This window comes from Diceros bicornis, chromosome 25 (assembly GCF_020826845.1).
Source record: "Diceros bicornis minor isolate mBicDic1 chromosome 25, mDicBic1.mat.cur, whole genome shotgun sequence".
Classification (NCBI taxonomy): domain Eukaryota; kingdom Metazoa; phylum Chordata; class Mammalia; order Perissodactyla; family Rhinocerotidae; genus Diceros; species Diceros bicornis.
In genome coordinates, this window is record NC_080764.1 from 4918706 (window position 1) to 4933694 (window position 14989).

General features: G+C 53.1%; 1 protein-coding gene across 2 annotated transcripts in view; it reads right to left on the minus strand.

The window, feature by feature from the left end:
* The window catches only part of FBLN1 (fibulin 1), an 86103-nt gene that overhangs the window by 53976 nt on the left and 17138 nt on the right, over positions 1-14989 (minus strand). For both annotated transcript variants that reach the window (XM_058568149.1, XM_058568148.1), the window contains exons 2-5: positions 14178-14283; positions 8357-8492; positions 5789-5960; positions 1427-1486 (exon numbers count right to left, since the gene is read on the minus strand). In XM_058568149.1, the coding sequence (XP_058424132.1) occupies positions 1427-1486; positions 5789-5960; positions 8357-8492; positions 14178-14283 (474 nt within the window). The remainder of the gene's footprint in view (positions 1-1426; positions 1487-5788; positions 5961-8356; positions 8493-14177; positions 14284-14989) is intronic.

A 14989-nucleotide genomic window follows, 5' to 3' on the forward strand; every position in this document is an offset into this window, starting at 1 on the left:
ACCGACACAGAAAAGCAGGCTCCCCGGGCCGGAGCCCACCGGCTGCCTTCACCGCACCCCTGCCTTCCCACGGGAGACCCCCAGGGTCTGGCTCTGGGTACCCATGGGCTGCTGCTTCAGGAGCCAGCCCTGGTCCGACAAATCGGGCGGCATGTGGAGCAGTCTCTGTAGGTTATAGTGGAGCTAGAAGGGGCGAGGCAGAGAAGAGTGTGATGCTGCCGCCTGGCACAGACATCGATCGAGCAGGCCCCACGAGGCAGGCCGGGCCCTGAAGAGGCCCCCCATCTCCCCTGACCTCTCAGGCCGGCCCCGCTGCCCCATGTGCATTACCACCGCCTCAGCTCCAGTCGCCTGCTCACCTGGCTCCCTGAGCATCCCTGGTACCACCCTTCCAGCCACGCTTCCTGCAGGCAGCCAGCGAGATGCTCAGAGAGCAAATCTCATTGGGACAAACCTCTACCAGGTAAAGATTCTACAAGATAAAGTTCTGTCTGCTGCCCAGGGCCTGCGGGGCCCTGCCCACTGCTCCAGCCTCTTCTGCTATCCCTCCACCCCACCCCTCCCCACCCTAAACCTAACCCCAACCCAGCACCCAGCTGCTGTGGGTCTGCATGTCTCCACTCCCACTGCCCCAAATCCCCTTTTAATGCTACTGTCCTGGCTAACCCATCCTCACCCGCTGCAGACCAGCTACCCCCTCCTCCAGGAAGACCGTCCCACGCCCCCCAGAGGATTACGAGGCTTTCTGGTGCTCTCTGCCCTCTGTCCCCCTCCCAGGCCTCTGTGCTGACTGTCACTGTACACCAACCATATCATTTTGTGATTAAACTCGCTCCCTAATTAATGCCTCAACCACAGGGCAAGGCGGTGAATGAACTTGTGGAGCAGACCCGCCAGTCTAGACATACGGGAATGTTCCATGAAAGAGAAATAAGGTTCCATCATATGAAAAACAGACCTGCAAGTCCTGACTTGCTATAGATTTGCAAGTGTCTCACAGAGGCAAATGGGTATTACCGACAGCACAGCTGGGGGTCCAGGATACAAGTCAAGTTACGCTCACCGCCTCCCCTGGGGGGCTCCGGCCCTGGGGAAGCTGGTGCTCACTGTTCCCACAGCCTGTGAGCCTGTGAGCTGGGTCAGGTCCAGATGGACACTGCGGTGGGGGGCTTTTACGTCAGCTTCTCAATGGCCCCTTCTCTGTAAGACCACACTCTCCCTCCCTCGCCCACCAGCCCCAGCTAGGAGGAGAGCGAAGGGAAGGTGCCCAGGAGCACAGAGCGACTCATTGTTGACTCCCAGCCACAGGGCACTTCCTAGGAGACCCTGAGCAAACCTGAGGTCAGACTCCCAGTGATACGAGCACTGACTTTCCTTCGGGCTCAATTAACCACCACATGGCCCCACGGGGGCACCAGAGTCGCACCTCGACAGCGGTCATTCAGGTATGGGTCCTCTTGTTCCTCCTCGATCTCAGAAATCTTAGCTGAGGGGAAAGAGAGACAAAGACATGTTAACCCACAGGCAGTGTCCCATCTGATCTCAGAACACACTCCAAATGTCTTCTCTTCTTGTAAATATCAGGCAGTAATGCCCATCTGTACATCTTATAAACAGCTGTGTACTCATTTTACCCTTTTTAAAAGAAGAATTACACTCATAAATGTAGTTAAATCTCTAACAGATCTACGATAACAGAAACAGCATCGGCACAAGGCCTGTAACCATCATCTTAATGCTGAGTGCAGTTATGATGTCCACATGACTTGAATATTTCAGCAAATGCAGCACAGCCCTACTATAAATTAAGTCACATCCTCCAAACCTAAAACAATGCACCTGATAAAAGCTTACTGTTATGAGTTGAATTGTGTCCCCACAGAGGATGTCGAAGTCCTAACCGCCAGTGCCTAGGGATGTGACCTTATTTTGGGGAAGGGTCTTTGCAGATGATTAAGTTAACGAACTATAGAAATGATCCCTGAAAGTATGGTCTTTGATCAAGTTAAAATGAGGTCATTAGGGTGGGACCTAATCCAATATGACCGTGTCCTTATAAAAAGGGGAAATTTGGGGGGCCAGCCCCGTGGTGTAGTGGTTAAGTTCACGCGCTCTGCTTCGGCGGCTGGGGGTTCACGGGTTTGGATCCTGGGTGTGGACCTAGGTACCGCTTATCAAGCCATCTGTGGCAGGCGTCCCACATATAAAGTAGAGGAAGATGGGCACAGATGTTAGCCCAGGGCCAGTCTTCCTCACCAAAAAAAAAGGAGAAAATTTGGACACAGTGACAGACACACACAGTGGAAAGATGATGTGAAGAAAAAGGGGAAGACGGCCATCTACAAGCCAAGGGACACCTGATGCCACCAGAAGCCGGGAGAGAGGCTGGAACAGATTCTCCCTCAGAGCCTCAGAGGGAACCAGCCTGGCCGACACCTTGATCTTGGACTTCTGGCCCTACTCTTTTTTTTTGTGTGAGGAAGATCAGCCCTGCGCTAACATTCATGCCAATCCTCCTCTTTTTGCTGAGGAAGACTGGCCCTGGGCTAACACTCGTGCCCATCTTCCTCCACTTTATATGGGACGCCGCCACAGCATGGCCTGACAAGCGGTGCATTGGTACGCGCCCGGGATGTGAACCCTGGCCACCAGCAGTGGAGCGCGCGCACTTAACAGCTACGCCACGGGGCCGGCCCTGGCCCTACTCTTAATGGAAAATTCAACAGGGCAATGGGATAGAGAAGGACCCGGGGGGGTGCAGGGGCTCTAATGTAATAGGGTGGTATTCCACTGGTAGTTCTGGCATAAAAGAAATGGATTAGTCCGCTTCACTTGGGTAGAAATAGCCAAGGAACGGGAAGCCAAGGGAACAATCCCTAGAAATACTTGAAAACCAAGCCCTCTGACGCTAAGGACCCTTCCGCAAGATAAAATGACAGCGATCACAATTCAACAGCAATCATGTTACAATGCTGGTGGGAAAGCGCACATCAAAGTGTATCCATGGCACAACCACGCCTACAGGAGAGAAGCCAAAAGAGACGCAGAAAAAAGACTGAAAGAAGTGCGACCTCAGGGAAACAGTATTTATCTGTGTCAATCTCCTCTTTCTTCTGCTTTTCTAAATCTTCTAAAATGCCTACAATGAGCATATAATACATGCACACTGGAAAAATAAACATCATTCAGAAGAAACATATGAGTAATTCTGCTATAAAATTCAACATAACATAATATATATACTAACTATGCACAAGGCATTCTTTTTTAGGGGCTATTAAAATATGGTCAGGGTCCCTGAATAATTCAAAGAACTTTTCACCTAGGGAGGAACTAAGCAAAGACCTTTAGGGTGTGAGTCATCTCTCTTAGGTTAGGAGGCTGGAGCACCTTTGCTTGAGTTATTTAATTTGGGGATCTTCATTCACTCAGTGCATTCAGCCCCAGCAAAGCCAGAGTCCCTCCCACGCGCCAGGCACAGGCCAGGGCGTCCAGACTCCATCCTCCAAAGGACTCAGTGACAAGGCTAGGAGGACTTGTAAGGAACTATTTGCCACCAGGTGATGAGGTCATCAAGATTCTATGGCATTCTGTGGGAGCCAGCAAGCCTGGCGTGGAAAGACCACTATTCCTGCTAGAAAACGAATCCTGAACTTGAGCTTCCCCAGCCTCAGTTTCCCAATCGGTAGAATGGAAAATTATACCCAAGATATGCCCTCGCACAATTCTTCCCTAACTATCTGTGCTAAAGGACCGGGGTTCTTTCCCCAGTTTTAGACCAATACTTTGGTAACATAATAAAAACGAATGCTAGGAAAACAAAACTGCAAAAACAGAGATACAAGCCCCCATTTTTAAATTTAGATTAAACAGACATAAGGTGATCTATCAAATGCTTAAGAAGTTTCTAGAAGCTTTTTCTCAATTTCTGTACTTATCTTGTCACAGGCCAGTACTGGTCTGTGGACCCTCTGTGTGGCCCCACAGCAGCACACAGCAGGCCCTCAATAACTGTTAGGGGAAGGGAGGAAGCACATCTGTGACTGGGTGAGGAGGAAGCACAGAGAAGTTCTCCTGGGGCAAAAAGTGAAGCAGATAAAAGACGGAGGAGAAATAAGACATCTGGAGCAGAGATCGTTATTGAAACAAGACCTAAATCAACAAAAACTCTCCCCAGAGACACGGGAGAAACTCTCCACCAGGATGAACGGTTTGGGTTTGTTTAAAGTGAACATTTCAGCTCTGATTTCAAAAGTCAGGGAGGAGCCAGAATGTGGTGCCAACCCCGCTTCACGACTGAGAGATCGGAAAGCAGCCCCGCGGCACCCACGGGGCCCTGGACTTGAGGAATGAACAACAAAGAAGGAAAGACGGGTCCATGCGACCCAGGACCCTGAAGCCATTGGGGTTGCGAAGGCACAGCGATGGATGGCCTGACTTAGGGACCACGGGTCTGTGAGCTCCTCCTTTCTAACCCCCTTCCGCCCCTTACCCATTTTTAACAAAGCGGGGATGGAATTCAGAGTGAGGGAACGGGCCCAAAGTCACACAGCAGGCGCGGGGCAGAGCAGACTCCTGCGATTTTCCAGGGTTATTTCCATTATGGCGCAGGAAACCATTGCATAAGTGGAAAAGATTATTAGACAACCGAGAAGTTTCCTGAAGCGTGTAACTGAACCATGCCCCAAGGCTTCGGGATTTATCTGGCTTCAGACAAACGGAGGGTGGAGAGGCAGAACTGGAGGACACCCAGCTGGGAGCTCTCTTGAAGCTGCTCTTGGGGTCACTCAGCCCTTGGCTGAATGAAGGGCATAGCCCACTATTAACGAGCGGTACCCCCAGCCTCTCGCCTGCACATCATCATCGGCTCCACATGGAGAGAGAGAGGGCACGGGCCAGGAGTCGGAAGGCCAGCATTCTCCCTCCTCCTTGAGCATCAGTCCTCATCTGTGAAACGGAAGCAAGGCTAGCCACCCACACTGTCCCGGGCCGTTGGAGGGACAGGGAAGAACTGTGATGGCTAATGTTTACGGAGCCAGGGACCGCGCCCAAACTCCATACTCCTTCTCCCACTGAATCCTCCCAGCAACCTTCTGGAGTAGGACTGTAATTATCCCCATCTCACGGATGAGGGAACCGAGCCTGGAGAAGTCAGTTTGCCTAAGATACATGTTAGGACAGGGACATGAACCCAGATTTGTCGGATCCCAGATCCCAAGCCCTCAATCTCGCTCCAGGATGGCAGCTCTTAGATGAGGTGACAAACAGGAAACCGTTCTGACAACTGGAAAGGGTCTGCACTGAATTAAAGCAATGGTAAATGTGTGTGCCCACACTGCCTGTGATGGTTAATTTTATGTGTCAACTTGGATGGACCATAGTACCTAGATATTTGGTCAAACACTAGTCGGGATATTGCTGTGATGGTATTTTTTACATGAGATTAACATTTAAACCAGCGGACTTTGAGTAAAGCAGACTACCCTCCATAATGTGGGTGGGCCTCATCTAATCAGGTGAAGGCCTTAAGAGAAAGACTGACCTCCCCCAAGCAAGAAGTCTGCTAGCAGATGGCCTTCGGACTCAAGCTGCAACATCAACTCTCCCCTGAGTCTCTGGCCTGCTGGCCCACCCTGCAGATTTCAGACCTGCCAGCCCCCACAGTTGTGTGAGCTAATTGCTTAAAGTAAATGTCTCTCTCTATATATGTACACATCCTATTGGTTCTGTTTCTCTGGATAACCCTGACTAATGCACTTCCCAAGAGGGAAAGAAGGGGAGAAATTACCTGTTTCTTGGAGCTCCCCGATGTCCCCGGGGGCAAAGTCTGCGGTCTCCTGGCCCTTGACGCAGCACGCCCGGAAGACCAGCCCACACTGGTAGCCAACCATGAGGTTGTACTCGCAGCTCTGACCCTGGGCCTGGGCCGCCCTCCCCAGCAGGCAGCAGTGGCAGCACCTCTGCAAACACAGGTGGAGACTCCAGATGGAGAAGCCAGACACACAACACAGCGGGGCCCCACGGACCTCTCTGGTCCCCCCATGTGCACTCATGCTGGCCGGCAATGACACGTGTCTGACTTGGCTATCTCTTCTAAATGTTGGCAATAAAGGGAGAAGCAAACCAAGCCTGAGGCTGCCGCCCCCCAAATCTCACAGGTCTTGGTTTTGAAAGGAACCTTAAAGGGCCTTGCACTCAGCACGGGCTTCACAATACTCAACTGACCCCCTCAACCTCCTCGCCCTGCCCAGCTATACACCTCCAGGAAGAAGGGGCTATGGGAAGGACCCCCTTAGGGTCACACAAGAGTTCTCTAAGGGTCCATTCCTTTCGGGTGGGCTAAGATTTCTCCAACACGCCACACGTATGCACCTTGTCTCTTCCTTCCCAAGTCAGGGTGGTTCTGGCAGCAGGAATAGCATCATCTACTTGAAACGCATGATAGCCTCAAGACAAACCCTCAAGTGAGGGACAGACTCAGTGCCTGTCACCTGGACCCCAGTGTCCCCAAAAGTCACATGTGAATCCCAGGGACAACATTCACCCTGACACACGACAAGCCCATTTCGGTCCTTATTATCCTAAGAAAGGCAGAGAACTTCTTTTTTTTTTTTTTTTTTTTTTTTCCCCCAAAGCCCCAGTAGATAGTTGTACGTCATAGCTGCACATCCTTCTAGTTGCTGTATGTGGGACGTGGCCTCAGCATGGCCGGAGAAGCGGTGCGTCGGTGCGCGCCCGGGATCCGAACCCGGGCCACCAGCAGCGGAGCACGCGCACTTAACCGCTAAGCCACGGGGCCGGCCCAGAAATGCAGAGAACTTCTAAAAGGCCCACAGCAGGAGGTGGGCAGGGGTGGCTTTGCTTGAGTGTCTGTGGAGGTGGATGGGTCTTCCGTCCACTCATTCTATGACCTCTGCCAGGAAGAGCGGGAGTGTGTGCCCTCCGCCACCTTGCGGGGTATGAGTAATCCTTCCCGGAAACACAGATCACTCATCTACCAGGGTGATCTGTTCCCATTGCTGCTAGAATGTTCCATGCCTTTTCTGCGCCTCCCTTTCTCTCAAGGCTGGAGACACGGGCAGAGCTCTCTGCCAGGCAGACGGTGTCGGCAGGCCCCAGCCCTGCCCGGGGAGGCAGTCACTGCACGCCCACGGTCCTGGCTCCCAGGGCCCCCTTGACCAGCCCACCCCACCCTCACCCCGCCCAGCTCCTTCATGCCAGAAGCCTCCTCCCATGAAAGTCCACAAAGGCCGAGGGTGGGCAGAGAGGCACTGGACCCCCAATTCCTCCACGTGGAGTCTCCCGCCACGTCCCAATCCGTGTAAAGAGAGAATCCCCAGGAAAGAACCCGTCCGCTCCCGGACTCCAGACTTCGTCCTGATTCCTGCTCCTTGAAACTACTTCGTGGCCTTCCTAACTGGGAACGGGAAACCTTTCTTCTAGGGAATTCCGGCCACCTCCCACAGAAACCCAGCTGACCAGGTTAACTCTCCAAACCCAAGCTCCCCTGGTTGGGCTTGCTTTTACCCCTTGGTGGGTGGTAAGGGAGGGACAGCCTAGTTTAGCAGCAGTTTTCAGACCTGGAAATGCTCTCGGGAACTTCTCCACACCCACGTGAAGACGCAGACCTTTTACAGTGACGGAGGCCCTGAGTGACCCGGCCTAGACGTGGAGTCCCAGAATGGACTACATCATTTACTCAGAGCTTACCTTCAGTGCAGGACTTCCCCTGGGCCAGAGGGACCCTACTCTCAGCTCTGCCTCACCAGACCCTCCCCTGCTGGTCCTGAGAGGGCTGCTGAGAGGGCTGCTGAGAGGCCACTTCGGAGTGTGGGCCTCTCTGAACCTCAGTTTTCTCTTCTAGAGCAGTTATGGAGGTCATGTGTTATCTGAGGCTTAGTGGGGGCCTATTTTGAGCTCTGGGCTATGACTAGCCCTGGAAGGCAGAGAAGTGTGAGGGCCTCCTGGATGGAGTGGGGGTGTTTACCTTGAACTGAGAAGAGGGTTCTGAAGGCTCTGAGCCCGGGTGACCCTTGCTCTGACCTCTGCATTCCTGCTCGAAGCTTTGGCACTGGAGGTCCTCAGGGCAAGGCTGAGTCATTCCATCCCTGTTTCCCCAGTGTTGGACTGGGCCCGGGGTGTTGTCCAGGGTTTACTGTCTAAACTAGAGGAGGTGGGGAGACTAGAGTGGTCTCTCCTCCATCCTGGGCTGGGCACCTCTACTGCTCAAAAGGAAAGGTGGACTGGGGCAGGGGTGTGGGGAAGAGAGTGCCCCAGGCCCTCCTGCTGATGGCCACTGGCCGCTGAGCTGGCAGGGGCCCAGGGCCTGCAGGCTGGCAGGTGGCCGGGTCCTCACCTTCACGAATGTGGCCTCGAGGCTGGCCTTGTCACTGTATGGCGCGGCGCAGCTGTCCTGCTCGTTGGCCAGGTTGATGCCCGTGGCACAGTGCAGCTCCTCCAGCTGGTTGTGGCAGCACTGCTCCTGGACCATCCTGCGGGCAGAGGGGGCAGGGTGGGCCAAGGGCTCCGAGGGTGGGGGGCCCATCGGGTGGTACAGAGGGCCTGGAAACAGCAGCCCCTTGGGGAGGGGAGCTCTGTCATCTTTGGGTGTCCCTCCACTTCCCCAACCCACCCCCACTCAACCACGGAGACACACACACAACGCCTGGCATACAGGAGGTGCTCCATAAGTGTTTAGTTAGAATGACTGAACCAGGGCAGTGTCTGGGGGTAGAGTCAGGGGACCCAGTTGTGTGCCACCAGAGCCCAGATTCACCTCTCTGAGCTCTGACCCTCACCCACAAAATGTTCCCTGTTTAAAAAACAGAAACAGCTAATAGCTGACTTGGACCAGACCCTCTCATCCTTTCACCAAGCTGAATTCTTCTCAACACTCATACTCATTTTCCACACTCAGAGGAGATGGCTCCAGGGAGGTGGGGCAGCTTGCCCAAGGCCGTGGAGTGAGGGACAGTGGTAACAGTGACAGCTGACCGCAGGGGCCACGTCTCCCAGCCCTGTCAGGGACTCTGGGGAGAAGGTCCTTGGAAACCGGACGACACATAGGCATAAAGGCTTGTGTCGGCAGAAGCACCGTGACCTGCCAGAATCATTCCTCAGACACAGCTCGGGGCAGCAAGCAGGAGGCGTGCGTGAGTCACAGGTGTGGTTCCCACCAGACCCAAGATAACCCTGGCTTCGGCCAGAGCCAGCAAGGGCAGGAGGCGCCGCCGGACCTGCCTGTCCGGGGATGGGGGCGCCGCCCGGCCTCCCTGCGCTGCCAGCCAGGCCGCCTCTGCCCGCCGGCAGCAGCCCCCAGCCTGCCCTCCCCCTACCTCCACACTGCAGGGCTGGAGGTCTGCATCCGGCTTCCCATGGGTTTCCAGAACTGCCCTCCAGCTCCCAGATGGGTTAGTCTATACTGTGCGACTATACATTACATCATGCTTTCAGTGGATTTGCAAATAACAGGCATTTCACTAACTCGTCAGGGAGAGCAACCAGGTATGCATCCATCCACCCATTCATTCAAAAACATCGGCCAGGATGTGGAGAGACTGAATCCCTCACGCGCTCTTGGTGGGAATGTGAGATGGTACAGCTGCTGTGGAAACCAGTAGGGGAGTTCCTCAAAAAATTAAAAACGCAATTACCATACGATCCCACTTCTGGGTGTATACCCCAAAGAACTGAAAACAGTGACTCAAACAGATATTTGTACACCCATGTTCACAGTAGCATTATTCACAACAACCAAAAGATGGAAGCAACGCAAGCGTCCATTGAGGATTGAGTTCTACGCACACCATGGAACGTTATTTAGCCTTAAAAAAGGAAATTCTGACACATGCTACAACACAGATGAACCTTGAGGACATTATGCTAAGTGAAATAAGTCAGTCACAAAAAGACAATTACTGTGTGATTCCACTCACATGAGGTCCCTAGAAGAGTCAAATTCACAGAGACAGAAAGTAGAACGGTAGGTGCCAGGGGCTGGGGGAGGGTGAATGGAGAGTTTTTGTTTAATGGGTACAGAGTTTCAGTTTGGGATGATGAAAAAGTTCTGGAGAAGGATGGTGGGGACGGTCATACAACAATGTGAATGTACTAAACTCCACACTTATAAATGGTTAAAATGGCAAAATTTATGTTATGTGTATTTTACTGCAACTAAAACAAAATTTGGCTGAGGCCCTACTGTGTGCCAGGCCCGAGCAGAGGCTTCAGGGACGGGGAGAGGAACAGCCTCCCACAGGGAGGGGGCTCCGGGGCAGTGACTAAGCACTGCCTAGTGGGGCCGGTGGTGGAAGAAGCCCAGTACAGGGAGTCTGGAGAGCTGCGTCCAGATCTCTGCTCTCTCCTCACTGCCCGTCAACTTGGACATTCGATCTCGCATCCTTCAGGTCCTGGCTCAACCATCCCTTCTCAGTGAGGTGTCCCTAACAGCTCTATCTAAAATTGTAAATCTGCACTGACCAGGAGACCCTGTCTCTTGTCCCTGATTTGTCCTTTCCCATGACACATGGCGCCTTCTCACAAACCATGTAATTTACTTGTTATTTTATCATCTGCATCCTCTGTGGAAGAGATTTTGCCTCTTTCGCTCACTGATTTACCCCCATCTCATCCAGAATGAGGCACCTGGCAGGTCCTCAATGATATTTGCCAAATAAACAAATGAAGGGGTTCAAGTGCCTGCTGGATTGAAAGATGGCAGCTGGGGGCTTGCTTTAGGTTTGGGCTTGTGTGTATCCAAATTCCTCCGAGGGACTCCAATCCAACCCAAGATTTTAGGCAAATTTTAAGGAATGTTGGCCCTTGGTTAAGGCTAGAATGCAGGGTGATGCATGAATCGGGGAAACATTAGAGCTGCTCTCTCCTGCCCGCCTCCAAACGTGCCACGTGCCAGAGGCTCAGGCAGAGCTGAACGTGCTGGTCCAGAGCCCACGTGTGCAGAGTGGCTGGCTCCTCCCGCAGTCCTCTCTGATCCCCTCACCACCCGTGGAGTCCACCCCAGAGAACCCTCAGGGCCTTCCGCCCTCAACTCGGCCCAGGAGGTTATCCCATTCCACCTTGTGCTGAGCTTAGAACAGCAGTGAAGATCAATAAAGACTCATCAAATGAATGAAAATTTTCATTTTTATTTTCTGAGAATTTTACTTAAAACCGGCGAGCTAGCAGAATGCTATTTTGAAAGATGAAAAATGATGCCAGAACTATTGGGTGAGCAAATGGCCAGTGGTCATTGTTTCTTGCATTTTTTAACTATTACTCGTAAGAGAATCCTCTTAAACCAGATTTAACGTCTGACGCGCTCTCTCCCTTCCCTGCCGTCAGGGAACGGTCATATTGAATTCGATAGACACTCCCCGCTCTGGGGCATCGCTGTGCTGCTGTCGCCCTGGCACACAGCCAGCCCTCATCCCAGCACCACAGCTCCGACTCGGGGCTCGGAAGCCTCTGTTGCTTGCGGTCCTCACCGCATAGAGGGCTGGGGGGATCTAATTCTCCTGGGTGTCCCCCACGGTGGCACTCATGCCTGCGTCCTGAAGGAAAACCCAGGTGCATCCTTAGATGAGCTGCTTCTCACCTTCAGCCCGAGAGGCCAGGCTGGGCCCTTGATCTCTGCAGACCGTGTGGGGCTGGAATCCTGACGTTAACTGAGCAAAGCGGTTCGTGCGCAGGGGAGGCATGGAGGGCAGTGACACGGTCCGAGACAGCCAGCTCAACAGCTAACTCGCTAAGAAGCCTCGACCCACACGAAGCCCCCTGCCTGTGAGTTCACTGGGACGACTCGACCGGCCTCCCGGGGCCTCGGTGAAACAACAGATGGTCACTCGAGATCAGTGACCTATGAGTGGTGTCCTGGGAGTTCAACAGTGTGTTCCAAGGATACTGTAATATAGACGCTCCCACCATCCAGCCAGAATTTCCCCAGGCCCCATGGGATGAAGCGAGTGCCACCAGAAACAAGTTGAGGGTAATGCGGAGCCTGGACTCGCCCCCACATTTCCCACAAAGAGAGAAGAAATTCCCTCGCGGCCATTCAGATATGACTCATGTTTTGGGAAACCTCTTAACGCATGTTTGAAACTGACCCCTGATCAAAACATAGATGGTAATACAAATGCCTGCCACACAGCTGAGCAGGGGCCACTGGGGATTAAAGACAACTCAAGACCTCACAGAGGGGCTGGGGAGCAGAAGTCAGTAATAAATGTAGTCGTGACTAAAATCCGAGTTCTCAAGTGGGCCCAGAAGTCACTGAGTCTCTGACCTCAGCTTCTCCCTCTGACATCGAGAAGTCACCTGGCTGATGCCTCACTTTCTAAGTCCTTGATTTCAGTAAGTATTAATAATAGTGTCTCCTTGTTACGGGGTGAACTGTGTCTCCCCAAAATTCTGTTGAAATCCTAACCCCAGTACCTCAGCATGTGACTGTCTTTGGAGATGGGGTCTCTAAAGAGGTGATTAAGGTTAAATGGTCAGTCATATGGGTGGGCCCTAACCCAATACGACGGGTGTCCTTATAAGAAGAGGAGATTAGGACACAGACACACCCAGAGGGACGACCATGTGAGGACACAGGGAGAAGACGGCCGTCTACAAGCCAAGGAGAGAGGCTGCAGAAGGAACTAACCCTGCTGGCACCCTGATCTTGGACTTCGGTCCTCCAGAACCGTGAGAAAATAAACGTCTGCTGTTTAAGCCCCCAGTCTACGGTATTTGTTACTGCGGCCCCAGCAGACTAATATGCTCCCACTGTCTGGCTTTGTGGTGCTGCCTTCTTCCCTCTTCTCTCTCGTTATCCCAACCCTGAAAGGAGGGAACCATGGTCCTCCTTCTACCCTTGGGGAAACCGAGGCTTAGAGCTGGCCAGAGAAATCCAGCCTAGTGGGTCCACCTTCCCGGGGCCAGGCTGCCTCTCGCCGGCACCGTCAGTAAACAGAATGCTTGGTGCTGACCATCCCACTTCGCTTGCCCCTCCGACATTTCCAGCGCTAAGCCACACCGGAGCCCAAATCCCAGCTCTCACTCCTCAGATGCTCCGTAAACCCGAATGCGTGGTCTCCCAGTCAGTTCACACATCCGAGCGCCTATCTCCCATCCCTTTGTTTGGTCTATAATGCCTTTGACTTTTCAAGAATTTCCTAAATTGAGATTTACATCCTCCATCACTGCTGGCAGCAGCAGCTGTGCTCGATGCCAACAAATGCAGAACTCCAGGATGAGGCGCACAAGCTTCCCCGCACATTCTTTCCGTAGCAGCTCTCTACCCAGCCTCCCATGGCTCCAGGTGTCGGAGCAGCTCCGACTCGGATTAGAGCAGAGCAGACGAGTGGATGTCAAATGACGGGACGCTTGCAGACCCTCGTCTCCCTGACATTTTCTCCCTAGGCAAGCAGATCTGGGTTCAAACCCTGATGCCGTCACCTACCAGCTATGTAAACTGGGGAAAGCTCAGTGTCCTCGTCTGTAAAATGGGATTAATAACACGGTTAAATGAGATAATATGCATCAAATGCACAGCATGAAGCAGAGGTTTCACAAAGGCTTGCTATTATTTTTATGATTATTTTATGGTGACAATCAAAATTACATATCTTCGTCATTTATTCTAAGCTTATATTCTCCCAAAACTTTTGAGAGAGCTTGAGTCAATTTAGGGAGAAAAGAATAAAAAGAGTCGGTCCAGATGTTGGCTACTGCATAAGGTGAACGTCTGGGGAAACCCTTTGCTCTGGACTGGCTCATCTGTGTTTTCGGAGTCTGAAGGTGGTTCACGCTTAAATTTGCAAAACACTTCCAGTCATGTGATCTCATCTGCCCTGCACAAGGACCCCCTTTTAGTTAGGAGGAAACTGACTTGGCCACAGTGCCCAGCTGTGGTGGAGAGGGCTGTAAACCCAGACCTTGCTTGCAGCCCAGAGAAGGGCACAGATGCCCCAACAGTCACAGGGCAGCAAGGGAAGGGTGAGCTGAGTCCCGTACGGGGACCCTGGGTGCACAGGGGAAGGAGGCAGGGGTCATCCACCACCCTCCTACAGCCTGGTCGGATCCGGCCCTGGGTGCCCAGCCTCTCCTGGGGGGTCTGACACACACTATCCCTTCCTGTCTGGCTTTCCTCTAAAGGAACACCGTTCTGGTAAAATGGTGGCCACTGGCCAACATACTTGCATTCTTTGGATTCCGAGGCGTACGGCAGCGAGCAGTCCCTGTGCTGAGTGGCCATTCGATGTCCGTCTGCACAGCACGCTTCCATGGCGATGTCTGCGCCTGCTGTGCAGGGAAGAGAATGGGGTGAGTGGCACACGAGGTCCCCTCCAACTTGCATCTCCCTCGGGTGGCCAAGGGCTCTCCCTCCCGGCCACACCATCTGGATGCCCACTTCCTTAGGTCTCTACCATAGTATCAGGCTGGTCTGACAGGACCGTGGGCACATCGATTCCTTTAGTCACTTGACAAAAGCGTACTGAAAACTCACTGGGTCCCAGGCTGGGAGCACACACCCTGCTTCTTCCTAGAAGGGCCTGAAACCTTGACTATTGCCTTCCAAATCCAATCCCGATGGGGCTGCAGCTCACACTCACCCAGACTGAATCCCTGCTCTGGCCACATGCTGGAAAGTCAGACGGGGTCCCTGCCCAGATGGGGGTCCCTGTCTTCACGGTTCAGAGGGCAAGAAAGACAGGAGCTGCTGACAGAGGCATGACCAAGCTGCCATCCAGCCCACATGTCCAGCGTATCTAGGACATGACCTGACTTCTTTAGGGCCGGAGATGGTTTGGCCACTAGAGATGGACAGTGCCGAGTAGGGGAGGCGTGGAGGTTCCGAGCAGGGCTGGTACCCAAAACTGGGACAACCGAGGAAGGCTTCTTTCGAGCATGGGGGCGCAGTCTGGTGAGTGCACACCACGGAGGAGGCTCAGAGGAGAGAAGGGAAACGAGGGCCTCAAATTCACAAGCCCATTGGGGTAAGAAAGAA